Here is a 14,133-nt window from a genome sequence, read left to right on the forward strand (position 1 = left end):
CGGATAATTCGAGTCATGTATACGGTACAAACAAAAACCATCATAAATTTTTTGGTAAAAAATTAATAGCAAAATTAAATCAATTTAGCAATAATCAGTTCATTAAAAATATTCTAACTCTCTCCCATTTGTCAGCCAAGTTGGAAAATGTTCATTAAACAAGGTCCTTGCTTTCTGATAGTCAAGAGAAGATTGCTTCCAGTCGTAATACCTTCCTTCATATTCTTGAACTCTTAAATCACTTAAAATCACGGGCAGATCATTGTCTGAGATTAACTGCACTAACTCTTTGAAATCGCTAAATAACTTTTTCTTGCATATTGAAACACTATATACAAGAAACCAAGAGTGGATAATAGAAACATAATACATAAGCCACTAGCACATGCTGTCATCGGCTCATTGTCACAACATACATGTAGCTAGAAAAGTTGTAAAATAAGACTTGGCAAATTGACTCTAAATAAGGTTTGGCTGTTAAATGTTTAGCAAAATTTTGACCAATTCTATGCTTCGAAGCAGAGCCTTATCAAATTAGAGATTAATATCTTGGCAAGTGGGCTTCAATTCACCAAATATTCTAGTTATATAGTTCATCTTTAAAATTACAAACACTAAAATTATATGCATCAACAATAAGCATGTATGTATACTTCAGGTAAACTAACCTAGATTTATCATCAGGTTTCTGCTTCCTATTAGCTCCTTGGCAATATCCTTGTATTATCACCTCATGAGTTGGAGGATCAATACACCAAACTATACCTACATGTACATTGCATATAAAAAGAGGATAAGAATTAAAACTGAATCTGTGCCTCACTTCCAGGTGCCATTCTGCATCTAGTCCCTCCTTTTGTAAGTTCTTGCAAAGATCCTTGTTTTAATTGCTTGATGATAGGCTGATGAAGCTTATAGCCTTTTTCAAGTAGCTCCTTGCTCAGTTTCAAATGACACAATCTCCCCACTAGTGCTCTTTCCATTGCCTCTTGATTATACAGTTCACCACTAACAGTAATAGAATGTAAATAAACTGGTTTATCTATGAGGAGAAACAGGAGAGCTCCTTGAACTCCTAACACATTCCATCTCATCATCTTATCAGAGCACGACATGGAAAGAGTAGGGTCACCCCGACCTGGTTTAGTTCTTAATGCTCTTAACACATGATAGCCTAGACCGGGCAAATGAGAATCAGTACTGCCACCCTTTACACACTTGGCACCAGTTCTGTGTACATCAGAATGGGCTCCATCTTCTACAGCATTCACTTCTTCATCTATTGCTTGTCCAGTACTAGTGATTAAACACTTGGTACCAGTTCTATGTACATCAGAATGGGCTCCATCTTCTACAGCATTCAATTCTCTATCTACTGCTTGTCCAGTACTAACAGTCACTGTACTTTTAGGGGCTGAAGTAGATCTAATAGGAAATTGGTTAGGATTCCCTTCTGTAATTGATCCACTTTCTTCTTCAATTAATTTCATTCGTTTGGTAGCAGATCCATTCTCTTCTCCCTCCTCTTCTTCAATTCTTTGATGTTTTGTGGAGAGGGGGAAGATACTAGCGTCTCCACCTGTAACATAAAAGTTAATAATTAATTAGCATGTGGTACATGGTTATAGATATACTGTATAGCGGTTTTTAAGGGTACCAAATTTTACAAATTTCGTTGACTTTTTTAAGACTCAAAAAATTAATGAAAATATGGTACAAGATGGCAGAATAGTTAAAAAAAATTTTGTGAGCCTCCAAAATCCGAATACTGGTAATTTGCAAAAATTATTATCATGTAATTTTCATATTTCTCATAGTAAGAAAATTTCCACAGGCAAAGCTCAAAACAGATCAACAAAAAAGTTTAAGCAGACATATATGACATTTATGAAGCAACAGAATGCATTATCACACATTGACATACATGGAGATTGAGAAGTGAAGAAATGAAATTTGATACCATTCTTTATACTGTACTGTCCTTTGCATATAGGTGACCTCTCAAAGATTGTATCCTCTGTCTCTAAAATGGCTGATTTTAATTGTCCAATAAGATATCTAAAAATAAAAAAATTAATTCACAAAATAATTCCCCGATTCTTGGTTAGCAGGCAGTGATTATTAAATTACATGTGATTTAATTTGAATCAGCATTTTCCAAATAATTTTGGGATAGTGCTCATTAAGTTTCCTGTCAGCCAGTTATCAAGTTGCCAAAAAATCAGGTCAAAGACCCTGTAAAGAGAATTTAGTCAAATTTCGCCAAATTTGAGAAGAATAAAATTTGCCATTTTAAAAATTTTTCTGATGCATATACATGTACTTATGTTACATAGAAACTAGAACGTTTGAGTTGATTCTAATTAAAACTGATTTTTTTTACAAATTTTCAAAGTTGCTAAAAAATGAGGTCAAAGACCCTGTACTGTAGTACAGGGTCTCTGGCCAAATTTTACCATAATTGAAAAGTTGAGGATTTGCAAATTTCATAATTTTTCTGATACATATGCATGTACTAATGTTGCAAATAAAGTCTGAGCTGATTCAAATCAAAACTGAATTTTTTTACAAATTTAAAAAGTAGCTCAAAAATTGAGCCAAATACCCAGTACAGGGACATTGGTCAAATTTCATTAAAATGGCTCAAGAGAATTTTCCATTTTATAGCTAATTTTTTTTGATACACCATACATGCACATGTACATTTTAAAAAGTTGTTTCAAATGCCATGCACTATATATTGCAGTGCTTGTCAGCTCGAAAGCATGCTGTTTAGGTCACTTAATATGCTATGTGAGAAACCCTTTTATAAATCTTCAAAAAGCTTTTAAACTTTCTATTTTCAAAAATCAACATACAATGTTTTGTACTTACTTCACAAAACCCCTCCTAGCAATAATTTCAGCATGACTATCATTAACTAACCAACCTATAACGGTAAAATATTATAATTGTTAATCTACTTCATTGTATACAGTCAAACCTCTCTAAGATGGACACCTATGGGCCAGCTATCACTGTCATTTATACGGAGGTGTTCTTGAATCAGAGGTTATCCCATGCTAATCAGACCAGAAAATCCACCATTTTCTTGATGCGCGTTAATTAGAAAGTCCAGTGCGTGGGCTGTGTCCATCCGTTGGAGGTTAATTTGTACACATGTAGATGTGTGGGGACAATAAATCTCGTCCGTTATACAGAATAGAGAGGCTCCGCTATACAGAGGTTCTTTTATACACTACCCAATGGCCTTATGGCTGGGACAAGAGCAACTGTACGTTATAGAGAGGTGTCCGCTAATTGGGGGTTTATTTTAGAGAGGTTTAACTGTATGTACATACAGTAATATCATGTTAGCTAAAGGAATATCATGGCAGTGTGGCACATCAATAAAAATTTTTTTAAACCCACATTATAATACATTCACAATAAATCAACAGTGCCTTTATTACTATTGCTCATTAAAATAATTTAAAATGATCCAGTCCTACAGTTCATTACATTGGTTCATAATCAGTACAGCAAGGCAAATAAGATATCACTCCTATTACTTATCTACTGGTACTTAAGCAACCAAAATACCTTCCAGTGACATTTTATGCTCTCCAATGCATTTTGATCCAGTGCCCAATGAAATAACTTTAGCAATATCTAAAAAAGCAAGCCCATAAGGGTCAAATTTGAGATTCAATTAATTAGATTAATTTTTTGAGATTAGTACCAGTTTTGCTATCATCAGTGAGAGAAAAGGTTGCCAAAGGCGTCCATTCTTCAGAAGAAGGCTTCCCTTTCTTACCCAGTCCCTGGAAAAGAGAAAGAGAAGCAGAGACAATGGCCTCGTGACTCCACGCTTCCATGCCACGCCCATTAATGACTCAGACCACGCCTACTAAAAATTACAAACAAACAAGCAAGAGGTGAGGCTGCCACTTTTCTTCCCCAAGTCTTACTTCAGACCGTCTTTTATACAAAACCAAGTGTCCTGGATTCAGTGGATTGCTCTAGAGTCTAATAAGATGTAAGCTAATCCAGAGAATGTTTCTATGTAGTGCAATTACCCTGCCGTCGTCATGGTAACTGAACAACAACCCCATTGTCTTGTAGGTCTAATTATCGCCCTCCTCCTACTGGAGGGAGACCTCCAAGACTACCAACAGGTATTGTGGATAAATGAACCTCTAATGGTAATAGAAGGCTTTTTATTAGGGTCCGGCAGACTTCAAACTGGCAGTTTCAGGATTGGTACCGGAATGGTATGAATATTCATAATGTGTATTATGGTATTTGAGTTATTTCCTGTTAGCGTCCTGGTAGCCGTGGGGTAGGTGGGATAGGAGGAGGTGCCCTGAATTCTCAGGTAGTTATATCGGATAGGCCAGTCACAGGACAGGGACTAGGAGGAATGGGTACTGGTGTGAAAGGTGAGTTGGAGAAGAGAGGGAATTACGAACAAAGCACTATCATAATGTGGTTGATGATGGTAATTTTCGTAAAGCAATTGATGCATACTAAATTTAGTTATTTCTTTTTCCACCTATTAATATATTGGGATAAGTAGGCAGCAGCATATGAAAATTTCCATCTTCTAAATTTTTCATGTATTTTATAACCTTTAAAAATTACCTGATTTATGGCATATAAAAAAGCAAGTGTAATATGATATTATTGCAACTGTTTTATAGGTCCACAGAGACAAGTGCAAGATAAATCGTATTATTTGGGATTATTGAGGTACATGATATAACTGACATGAACCATGAGCCAGTATTTTATATATTGCATCTAAAGGAGCAAGATAGGTGAACTAAACAATGAAGTTATGAAGCTGACAAGAGAGCTGGACAGTCTTCAGCAAGAGAGTGCTACATACATGACATATGAGAAGAGGTAATGTGTTTAGCCTGTCAGTACTTGCATTACTGAAGTTGATATATAGAGCTGAAGTGCTTGCTAGTGAAGTGGAGGATTTAAGAGGAGAATTAGGAGACTATAATACAGTAATTATCATATTGATGAATGTACATGATATTAATTATGTTTGTAGCTTATTGATAAGTTGAATACTGAAACTGAAATCGAAGCAATTATTGAAGATTATTCTGCAGTAAGTACACAACTACGCATGTACATATGTAGTATAGGATAAGACACTTGATCATCAAACTACTTTTATAATTATTGGCTTTTTATGAATAAGGCACATTATAGTATAAGAGTATACTTTTTGCATTGATATTAAAGCATGCTTTATTTTCACTGTTTTAATATCTCTTTTTGCTGTTTCACACTATCTCCTCTTATTCCTGCATCCATACAATATAAAGAAACTTTCTTTGCTATATTTAGACTGAAAAATAACAATGCTCAAGGCTGCACATTTTATGTACTGTACCCATGTCATGTACTTTAAAAATTATTTCTAACAATCAAACTTTTATCAGAATCAGTTGAAAAAATTTTACAAAACACACAGCATGTCATGGTAGCACTTCATAGCATTTATGCTGAGATTATGAGAGCATTTAGTTCACCAAATGTGGACCTTGTTTTACACCTTAGTTACAGCATAATACATGTATGCATGTGTATGTTACATGTATACTGTTCTTTCCTTTTAGTTATGTCATCAAAATGAAATTGAATCCCGGACTATCGATTCATTGTTTGCTGAGAAACATCAACACGAGATCAAAGCCAATCAACTCGAGACAGAAATTGAACAAGAAAAGCAACTAACAGAAACCCTCATTGAATCAATGGTTAGCAAATTAAATGCGTGGGCGTCCAATTAAGTGGGTGGGTATTTAATTAAATGGGCGGGGTCATTATGACATAATTAGGTATAATTCAATTGCAATGGTTGCAGGATTAATAGTTTACTTGCTAGTATCTTGTCTGTTTGTCTTGCATTCTCCAGCCACTGGAGAGAGGCTGCAGTTTAATTATACCAAATGCCCGAGCCCACAAGAGATGCAGTCAGATGTAGCTAGAAACTCCTTCAACATTTCAAAGTTTGTTGGGAACTATTACGAGCTTGCTCTACACGACTATACTCAATTCCCTGTCTGCTTTAAAGGCCCTAGGTGCATGACATCGCATAAAGTGTATGATCCTTCTCTGAAGCAAATCAACGACTCTTTTCAACTTGAGTGCCTTGGGCATGATTACGGATTCACTTTTCACTTCAAGTTAACGGACATTAGGGGCCACTTTAACGGAACTGCTTCAGTTTTCCCTGAGATCCTCTTCCCAGACACTGTTGTTGATTTTAAAGAGGGAGAGGATGGGCTCTACGAGTGGGTCATTGAAGTTCAGTGCGATGAGAAGTTCGATCACGTCTGGTTTGTTGGTATCAATTGGTACTCACGACTCAACGACACAAGTACAGAATATGTTGATGGTTTATTGGATGCAGCTAGGGAGAGAGGACTGGGTGTATATATGGATGGGGGGGACTGGCGTCTATCGTGTACCTCAGGATGGCTGTAAATAATGAACACTATACCTTTATTAATCATTGATAGTTTTTTATTTGTCAATGATTTTGTTTATTAATGGTGTGATCAGCATTCCGTGATGGTGGTTTAATGAATTTTTAAAGTTTCTCAATAAGTTGGCGAAAGTTCCTGTACTGATGATGGAAGAGAATTCTCAATTTTTATTATTTTTTATGATACTTCACAATGTATATACGTCCTTTGGTTAATTAACAATTTTGAATTGATTCAGATCAAATTTGGATTTTTTATGAATTTTTAAAATTTGCTGAAAAGTTGGCGGAAGTCCCTATCTTTATTCAAATTTCATCAAAAATGATTATGAGCAAATTCTCCATTTTAGTGCATGTACATTTTCTAATGCATAGACACATACTTATGCTGTGTAGAAATTTTGAGCAGATTCCGATCAAAATTGTTTTTAAAGTTGCTCAAAAAGCCATACACTGATTATAATTTATTACTATAGGATGAAGAAGTACGTAGTAAATATCATCAACTAAAATTAGAAAATGCTCAAATTAAAGAAGTAATGCAACATATGATGGTAATGAAAAATAATTATGAATCATAACAGGATGCAGAACAGAAAGAGAAGGAGTTAGAGTCTCTAACAGAGAAAGCAAAGATGCTTAAAGAAGAAGTTGCTACATCAGATTTAAAGCAAAGAGCATGTAAGTGCAAGCAAAACTAAAAGAAATGTGAACAATTTTCTTTTTTCTTTTCAGTTCAATTGCATCAACAGTTAGCGGAAGTGACTGCTAAACGTGACGAATGGAAACAGAAGGAAAAAGAAACTCCGGAACAAGAGAGAGAAAGATTACTGAAACAAGTTAAACGTGACAATCAAGAAATAGCATCACTTGAAAGAAGGTCACTATAATTATTTGTATTACATACATCATTCCCTGATTTACTGTATATAGTGCTTTATTTTGGGAGTGCTTTATTTTAGCAATTTGCTGTAAAATTGTAATTGGCAGTTTTTAATTTGGTGATTTTTGTGTACATGTGCATCACTGAGCATGTGCATTAATGATTGGCGGTTTTAATATTGGTAATTCTGCTTGCAAATTGCTAATCAACAAAATAAAACTCCACCAAATTAAAGCTCTATATGGTATATGAGACTTTATGGGTCATTAAGAGAAGAATCAATTGATGTGTGTGTGTGTGTGTGTGTGTGTGTGTGTTACTGTTGGTAGGTCTGATGAGCTGAGGGATGAATTGGATAAGCACCAGGAATCACTGAGACAAACTGAAGCTAATTTAGATGAAGCACAAGGAGAGAAAGCAGCAAAAATAAAAGAATTAAAAGCAAAGGAAGATGAGAGACAAAGTAAGAAAAACTAGAAAGAAAATACATGAAATATATACATTGAACTTTTTTATAGGCTATATAGACAGTTTTGAAGATCTTAAGAAAGCAGAAATGGTATGTCACATAAACTGCATGTATAATAATGCATTTACCTGATACACTACATGGTGTTGTAGGAAAAACTAGAGAATCTGCAAGAAATGATAGTTGGTGTACTTGAACATATAAGCGAGGTATGAATGAGAGTAATGGATAACTATTATTAACATATGTATTATACTTTTTAGGCTATAGTTGAATCTGAGAATCTTCCCTCAGTCTCACAGTATCAGGAGCTACAAGAGGATCTATTGTATAAGCAGGAAGAAGTGAAGAAGGCATCAAAGACTGCCAATACTCTTGAATCACGTACGATTAACATATGCATCATAGTTCTGTCTATAATGGTTGGGAGTGGTCGGGACGATCACCTCAACAATTGAACCAACCAGTTCATCACTTAGACCAACCAGCCAATTAATACTAATAACCATACATAAAGCATGATATTGTAGTCTACTAGTATGGTGTACATAAATTTAAAAGGAACAATATTAGTGACCGACTATCTCTAATTTCTTTCTAGGCAGAACCTTGACACATGTACATTTATAATATTTCTCTACATGTATCTCACTCTTCTCTCGTTCTTATAGAAAATGCACAACTTCAAAAAGACCTGCACAACATCAATGAGGTTAGTACATGGAAGACGTGATTATAGCACGTATTTATAAATCTGCATTCATATAAATGTAGATGGAAGATAAAATTAAAAAGGAGCTTGAGACACTCAAGGAGAATATATCCACAATGGAACAGGTAAAAAAATAGCATCACAACTTTACATGTACATGTATGTGCATTATTAGGAAGTTGAGGTATTCAGTGATTTAGAGAAATTGAGAAATGATCAGGAAATGATAGAAAAAGTAAATCTGAAACGAGTTTTCATGGAAATGCTTAACACCTAATAGGGACTTATTGTTGAAAGGGAGAAACTGGCTCAAAGAAAGATAGCAGTGAAGAAAAGTATGTGTTAACAGCTTATAATGATATTCATAACTTCCTGTGGCTAAGCAATGCAACCCACGATACCTTTAACATGTTTTACAGCATTATAAGCCCAACTTTTCCAAGTATTCATTTAACGTCCTTATCTGAGGGTAGCACAACATGTCAATGATCGTGAGTGAGATATGTTCTGCTGACACCATTACTACAACACAATGATTCGTTTGGCACTTTGTGTTAAACGTCTCAATTTTTGGGGGTCCTTCAGTGGACCTACTTGTACACTACCAATTGTTATTGCTCAAGATACAACTGCAAAAATCAGCCATGATACAATCATGATAAAATTTGTAACAATTCATCCCAGAATGTCAGGCATGACCTACGTGTATATATAATGTGTCAGGGCTGTACCAGTATTATAGGATATCAGAATTGGTATCATGTAATACGTTAATTTGCAAAAGCATACATAATGTATTTTAATGATCTGATGGCCACACAGAATTAAAATTTGGCTAATTTTGTGTCGATTTAGTAAAAAAGGTTAAATATAAATTATGCATCAACTGTGAAGGAGTTAGATGCTTGTATAACAACAACTCCTCAATATTATGCAATTTTTGAATTGTACATTTGTCATTTTGATACTTGTAGATACAGAGGAGGTACAAGCTGTCTATGAAAATGAAAAAGCAATACTAGCTAAAGATGAAACTTATACACAGGTAATGAACATGTACACGTATAATTATTAATACCAATCTTTCTCTCTCAGCTGGGGAATTTAGAAAGGAAACTGCAACATATTGAGCAAAACAATTTCGTCATGAAAGAATGTATCCATCAAAATAATAATAATCAACATTACATAATAATTGAATTACACATTTTCAAGTGATTATTCCTTAATTTGTTGGTCAATGTTAGTTATAGCAACAAGACAAATGGAGGGCAATTACAAACAGGTGGCAGAGAGAGTTCAACAACTACAGAAGGACTACAATGAGCTACTGATACAAGCTATTCAACCTTGAGAGACCGTGTGTGTGGTGAAACCAGACATAATAATAATAATAACAATAATAATAATAATAAATTAATTGTTTTTAAACTATACACACTATTATACATTGTTAAGGCAGACTTTCACTTCTGATATTAATTATAATAATTAATAATAATTTTTATTATTATTCATTAATAACTTCGTCATCTTGCCAGACTCTCTTTTGCTTGTGTTGTGATATCATTTCATTCACACAATCATTAATCATCTTCACCGTCAGCTCACCACCAGGAGAACCATAAGCTGCAGCCTAAGGAAGAGACATTTACAACAATAGATATAATACAGAGACTTATATGCCGTATAAGTGGTTTTTTCGAGGGAATTATACTTTGCAAAATCTGCTAAAATTCGAATTCGCAGATTTTAATTTCGCGAATTCTACCATGTGTGCCATGCGGGTACCATATTAAATTGATTTTTGCAGATTTTATTTTCTTGAATTAGGAGGGAATCCGCGAAATTCGCAACCCTCAAAAAAAACCACTTATACGGTATGTCATTGTATGATTATGTATTACAGTTAAACCTGTCTATTCTGGACACTTGGGACCCAATAATACCCTTCTGATTATGAACCTGTGCTTATTTCATAGGCTCATTAATACACATTTATATTGCATTGGGACTGATACTACCTGTCCTCATTTATAGAGGCCTCCTTATTTTAGAGTGTCCACAATAGCAGGTATATACATGCATACCGCACAGTTGGTGGAGAAAATTTTTACAAATCCTTAAAAACAAGTTGGTTTGTAGATAAAATTTTTGTGGTTTTGACAGTTATTGTAGCATAATAATTATTACTGTGGTCATGCATAAATATCATTATTTTGCAGATTTAAAATTTGCATTTCTAATTCATCCACAAACTCTCAAAATTCAATTCCCTGCAAATACTTCCAGCTGTACAATAATACACAAACACACAAATCTGTGTAATATACCGTAGGGCACCTTTCTTTCAAGAGCTGTAAATTTCGTGGATTTTTATTTTGTGAATTTAATTTTGGCGAATTTATGCCTTCTGCCATCTTTTACCGTATTAATTTGATTCTTGCAGAAGTAATCTTTGCGAATCTTTAGAAAATCGCAAAATCCGTGAAATTTACAGCCTTCAAAAAAAAAGGCAGCCTACGGCATCTACATGTATGTTTACAATAGATACAACTACAATATAGTGCACACAGACCTGCCATGCTACTGCTAATTTAGCAATCTCTCTACCAGAGAAACCAGCAACGTCTGTTGACATTTTCTTGAAACATTCCTCCCAGTTTATGTCAGGTGGCGTGGGTATCATCTTTTGACGTCTCCACCATGAAGTACGAGGAGGAGAGAGGACATACTAAAAATAAAATTAAAATAAAATTAATATTGATTTAGTCTCTCTCTCCCTCTTTACTTGTGTAAAGTATTGCTTTAGAAGTCGGTATCTTTCCTCTTCCCCAGGAAGATCAAAGTGAACCAGATCGTCTAACCTGTCATTGATAGCCCAGTCAAACTGATCAGGCTGATTACTGGCAAGAACTAACATAAACCTATAAGGGATAGAGTAATTATTACCCCAGTATTAGGGTAATAATCTTTTCTTATTCATACTTGCTGCTAGCCTCTCCTGTTCTGTATAGAAAAGCATTTAATGTACTCCTAAGGTTTTCACTGATAGATACCTAAAATGCAGCCAGCACTTCTTATTAAATAACATATAGTGGGAAATTTTGGAGGGAGTTAAATTAGACGAATTTGGCATTTTGATTGCCATTTGGCAAAATAAAAATCCACCATTTTGAGCATGCTCAATGGCATGTGGTCACAAATTTACCAAAATCAAATTCGCCAATCACCAAAATGTAGAAATTTTCCAAATGCCAAACTCTCCAAATTTAGCAATGTAGCAATTAGCCAAAATGTAACTCCCTCCTAATTTCCCACTATATGGTACACATGTTAGTTAATAAGATACCCACAAACACAGTACTTAATAAAAGTACATGTACATGTAACAGATTGAATACACATGCACTGTACCTTGCTTCTCTTTCTTAGGAAAGCATCAGCTTCATCGACAAACAACACTACACTGTGGAAAAGATGAATACTTTTAATAATCCTGCTTTTAGTTAAAATCATTTCAAGGTTTAAAGTTGTGTTTTTACTGTCACAGCCCTGAGGTTGCTTAAAGTTAGAATCAATTTGGCCCATTACAAGTACTATACATGTGCCAGTATTATAGTCTTTGCTTTTTTCCAAAAATTTGAGACTTAAAAAATGGGCATAACATAGTCTAAATCAACTAATAGCTTTCTACATAGCATACATAGTATAGGTACAAATATTATGTTTCAGAAAATAAAAAAAATTGGGGGCCGGGGGGGGGGGGGGTGATTTTGGAGCCATTTTTTGAAAAACCCTGGGCTATAGTACAGGAAATTTTTTAAAAATTGGACCATTTTTTAAAAAATGGTCATAATTTAAAATTTTGTGCTCGGAACTGGCTCAAACTTTCTACACAGCATAAATACATCAATATGCATCAGAAAATGTAATAAAAATTGGGGGTGACTTTTGCCATTTTTTCAAAAAAGATGGGTATTTTTCAGATTTTGGCAAATTTTTTAAATAGGCCGTAACGTAAAAAATTGAAGTCAGATCAGCTCAAACTTTCCATGTAGGGTATTTTTCAAAACTGGCTGTTTGTAAAAAATGTTCATAACTTAAAAAATTTAAGTTGGAATCAGTTCAAACTTTCTACACAGCATAAGTACATCAATATGTATCAGAAAGTGTAATAAAAATTGGGGGTGATTTCGGAGCTATTTTCCCAAAAAAACCATGGGCTATATAGCCTTGGGTATTTTTTTTAAATTGGCCATTTTTAAAAGTACTAATAACTTTAAAAATTTAAGTCGGAATCAGTTTAAACTTTCTACACAACATAAGTACATCAACATGTATCAGAAAGTGTAATAAAAATTGGGGGTAATTTCGGAGCCATTTTTCCAAAAAACCATGGGCTATAGCCTTGGGTATTTTTAAAAAACTGGCTGTTTTTAAAAAATGTTCATAACTTGAAAAATTTAAGCCGGAATCAGTTCAAACTTTCTACACAGCATAAGTACATCAATATGTATCAGAAAATGTAATAAAAATTGGGGGTGATTTCGGAGCCATTTTTCCAAAAAAACCATGGGCTATAGTATTTTTCAAAAATTGGCCATTTTCAAAAGTACTAATAACTTTAAAAATTTAAGCCGGAATCAGTTCAAACTTTCTACATGGCATAAGTACATCAATATGTATCAGAAAATGTAATAAAAATGGGGGGTGATTTCGAAGCCATTTTTCCAAAAAAAAAACCCATGGCTATAGCCTTGGGTATTTTTTTAAAATTAGCCATTTTGAAAAGTACTAATAACTTTTAAAATTTAAGTCGGAATCACTTCAAACTTTCTACACAGCATAAGTACATCAATATGTATCAGAAAATGTAATAAAAATTGGGGGTGATTTCGGAGCCATTTTTCCAAAAATAAACCATGGGCTATAGCCTTGGGTATTTTTTAAAAATTGGCCATTTTCAAAAGTACTAATAACTTTAAAAATTTAAGTCGGAATCAGTTTAAACTTTCTACACAACATAAGTACATCAATATGTATCAGAAAATGTAATAAAAATTGGGGGTGATTTCAGAGCCATTTTCCCAAAAAAACCATGGGCTATAGCCTTGGGTATTTTTCAAAAACTGGCTGTTTTTTTTAAATATCCATAATAGCATAAGGACATCAATATGTATCAAACAATGTAATAAAAATTGGGGGTGACTTTGGAGCCATTTTTGGGACAAACCATGGGCTAAATTTTTCAGAATTTTGGTATTTTCTAAAAATAGACATAACTCAAAAAAAATTGAAGTTGGAATCAGCTCAAACTTTCTACAGAAGTACATCAATATGTTCAGAAAATGACAAAGGAAATTGAGGGTGATTTTGGAGCCTTTTAAAAGAAAAAACCATGGGCTTAAACCGTAATTCCTTTAAAAATTTGTCACATTAAGTTTTGTAATTGTAATTTTTAAAACAAATTTTTAGAGGGAGAGTAGCCTATGAAGCTTTTAAACTAATTATTTTATCCATAGATAATAGAGTATCAAGGGATTGGTAACTGCGTGAGTGGTAGTTATCACCATAGG

The 14,133-nt window shown here is 34.1% G+C and overlaps 3 protein-coding genes across 3 annotated transcripts; 1 reads left to right on the top strand and 2 right to left on the bottom strand.

Annotated features, from left to right (window-relative positions):
- Positions 1-13: 13 nt before the first annotated feature.
- LOC100631880 (tRNA-specific adenosine deaminase 1-like) lies at positions 14-3,879 on the bottom strand. Its single transcript, XM_020001697.1, has 7 exons — positions 3,722-3,879; positions 3,583-3,651; positions 2,875-2,929; positions 1,925-2,058; positions 824-1,579; positions 669-765; positions 14-328 (listed from the first exon to the last, which is right to left on the bottom strand). Exons 1-7 carry the CDS (start codon positions 3,855-3,857, stop codon positions 103-105), a joined length of 1,473 nt encoding a protein of 490 aa, XP_019857256.1. The 5' UTR covers positions 3,858-3,879; the 3' UTR covers positions 14-102.
- Positions 3,880-3,925: 46 nt separating this feature from the next.
- LOC100632007 (intraflagellar transport protein 74 homolog) lies at positions 3,926-10,036 on the top strand. Its single transcript, XM_020001696.1, has 23 exons — positions 3,926-4,018; positions 4,105-4,157; positions 4,207-4,253; positions 4,304-4,421; positions 4,683-4,731; positions 4,789-4,887; positions 4,937-4,997; positions 5,045-5,104; positions 5,619-5,759; positions 6,967-7,026; positions 7,075-7,171; positions 7,226-7,370; positions 7,703-7,836; positions 7,892-7,932; positions 7,995-8,051; positions 8,106-8,226; positions 8,514-8,554; positions 8,617-8,679; positions 8,730-8,789; positions 8,835-8,889; positions 9,529-9,599; positions 9,650-9,710; positions 9,802-10,036. Coding segments are annotated over exons 1-23 (1,743 nt in total). The 5' UTR covers positions 3,926-4,016; the 3' UTR covers positions 9,909-10,036.
- On the bottom strand, positions 9,964-12,145 carry LOC100632132 (ATPase family AAA domain-containing protein 3-B-like). The gene is made up of 5 exons (XM_003389548.2): positions 11,972-12,145; positions 11,543-11,613; positions 11,346-11,481; positions 11,133-11,288; positions 9,964-10,190 (listed from the first exon to the last, which is right to left on the bottom strand). The coding sequence occupies exons 1-5, from the start codon at positions 12,143-12,145 to the stop codon at positions 10,065-10,067; spliced, it is 663 nt and encodes a 220-aa protein (XP_003389596.1). The 3' UTR covers positions 9,964-10,064.
- Positions 12,146-14,133: the final 1,988 nt, after the last annotated feature.

Source organism: Amphimedon queenslandica, unplaced genomic scaffold (genome assembly GCF_000090795.2).
Source record: "Amphimedon queenslandica unplaced genomic scaffold, v1.1 AMPQUscaffold_13046, whole genome shotgun sequence".
In the NCBI taxonomy this organism is placed as follows: Eukaryota; Metazoa; Porifera; class Demospongiae; order Haplosclerida; family Niphatidae; genus Amphimedon; species Amphimedon queenslandica.

What these genes read in the sequence shown, in the direction of transcription:
- LOC100631880 (XM_020001697.1), bottom strand. Translation starts at nt 3,857, where the DNA reads ATGGAAGCGTGGAGTCACGAGGCCATTGTCTCTGCTTCTCTTTCTCTT. An exon ending in GCTAGGAGGGGTTTTGTGAA is followed by an intron (nt 2,059 to 2,874) that starts GTAAGTACAAAA and finishes TTTTATTTTTAG; the next exon opens with ATATCTTATTGGACAATTAA. An exon ending in ATGCAGAATGGCACCTGGAA is followed by an intron (nt 766 to 823) that starts GTGAGGCACAGA and finishes ATGTACATGTAG; the next exon opens with GTATAGTTTGGTGTATTGAT.
- LOC100632007 (XM_020001696.1), top strand. An exon ending in AATTAGGAGACTATAATACA is followed by an intron (nt 4,998 to 5,044) that starts GTAATTATCATA and finishes TTATGTTTGTAG; the next exon opens with CTTATTGATAAGTTGAATAC. An exon ending in ATCAGGAAATGATAGAAAAA is followed by an intron (nt 8,790 to 8,834) that starts GTAAATCTGAAA and finishes AACACCTAATAG; the next exon opens with GGACTTATTGTTGAAAGGGA.
- LOC100632132 (XM_003389548.2), bottom strand. Translation starts at nt 12,145, where the DNA reads ATGGGCCAAATTGATTCTAACTTTAAGCAACCTCAGGGCTGTGACAGT. An exon ending in ACAGGAGAGGCTAGCAGCAA is followed by an intron (nt 11,482 to 11,542) that starts GTATGAATAAGA and finishes TATCCCTTATAG; the next exon opens with GTTTATGTTAGTTCTTGCCA. An exon ending in TAAAGCAATACTTTACACAA is followed by an intron (nt 11,289 to 11,345) that starts GTAAAGAGGGAG and finishes TTTTATTTTTAG; the next exon opens with TATGTCCTCTCTCCTCCTCG.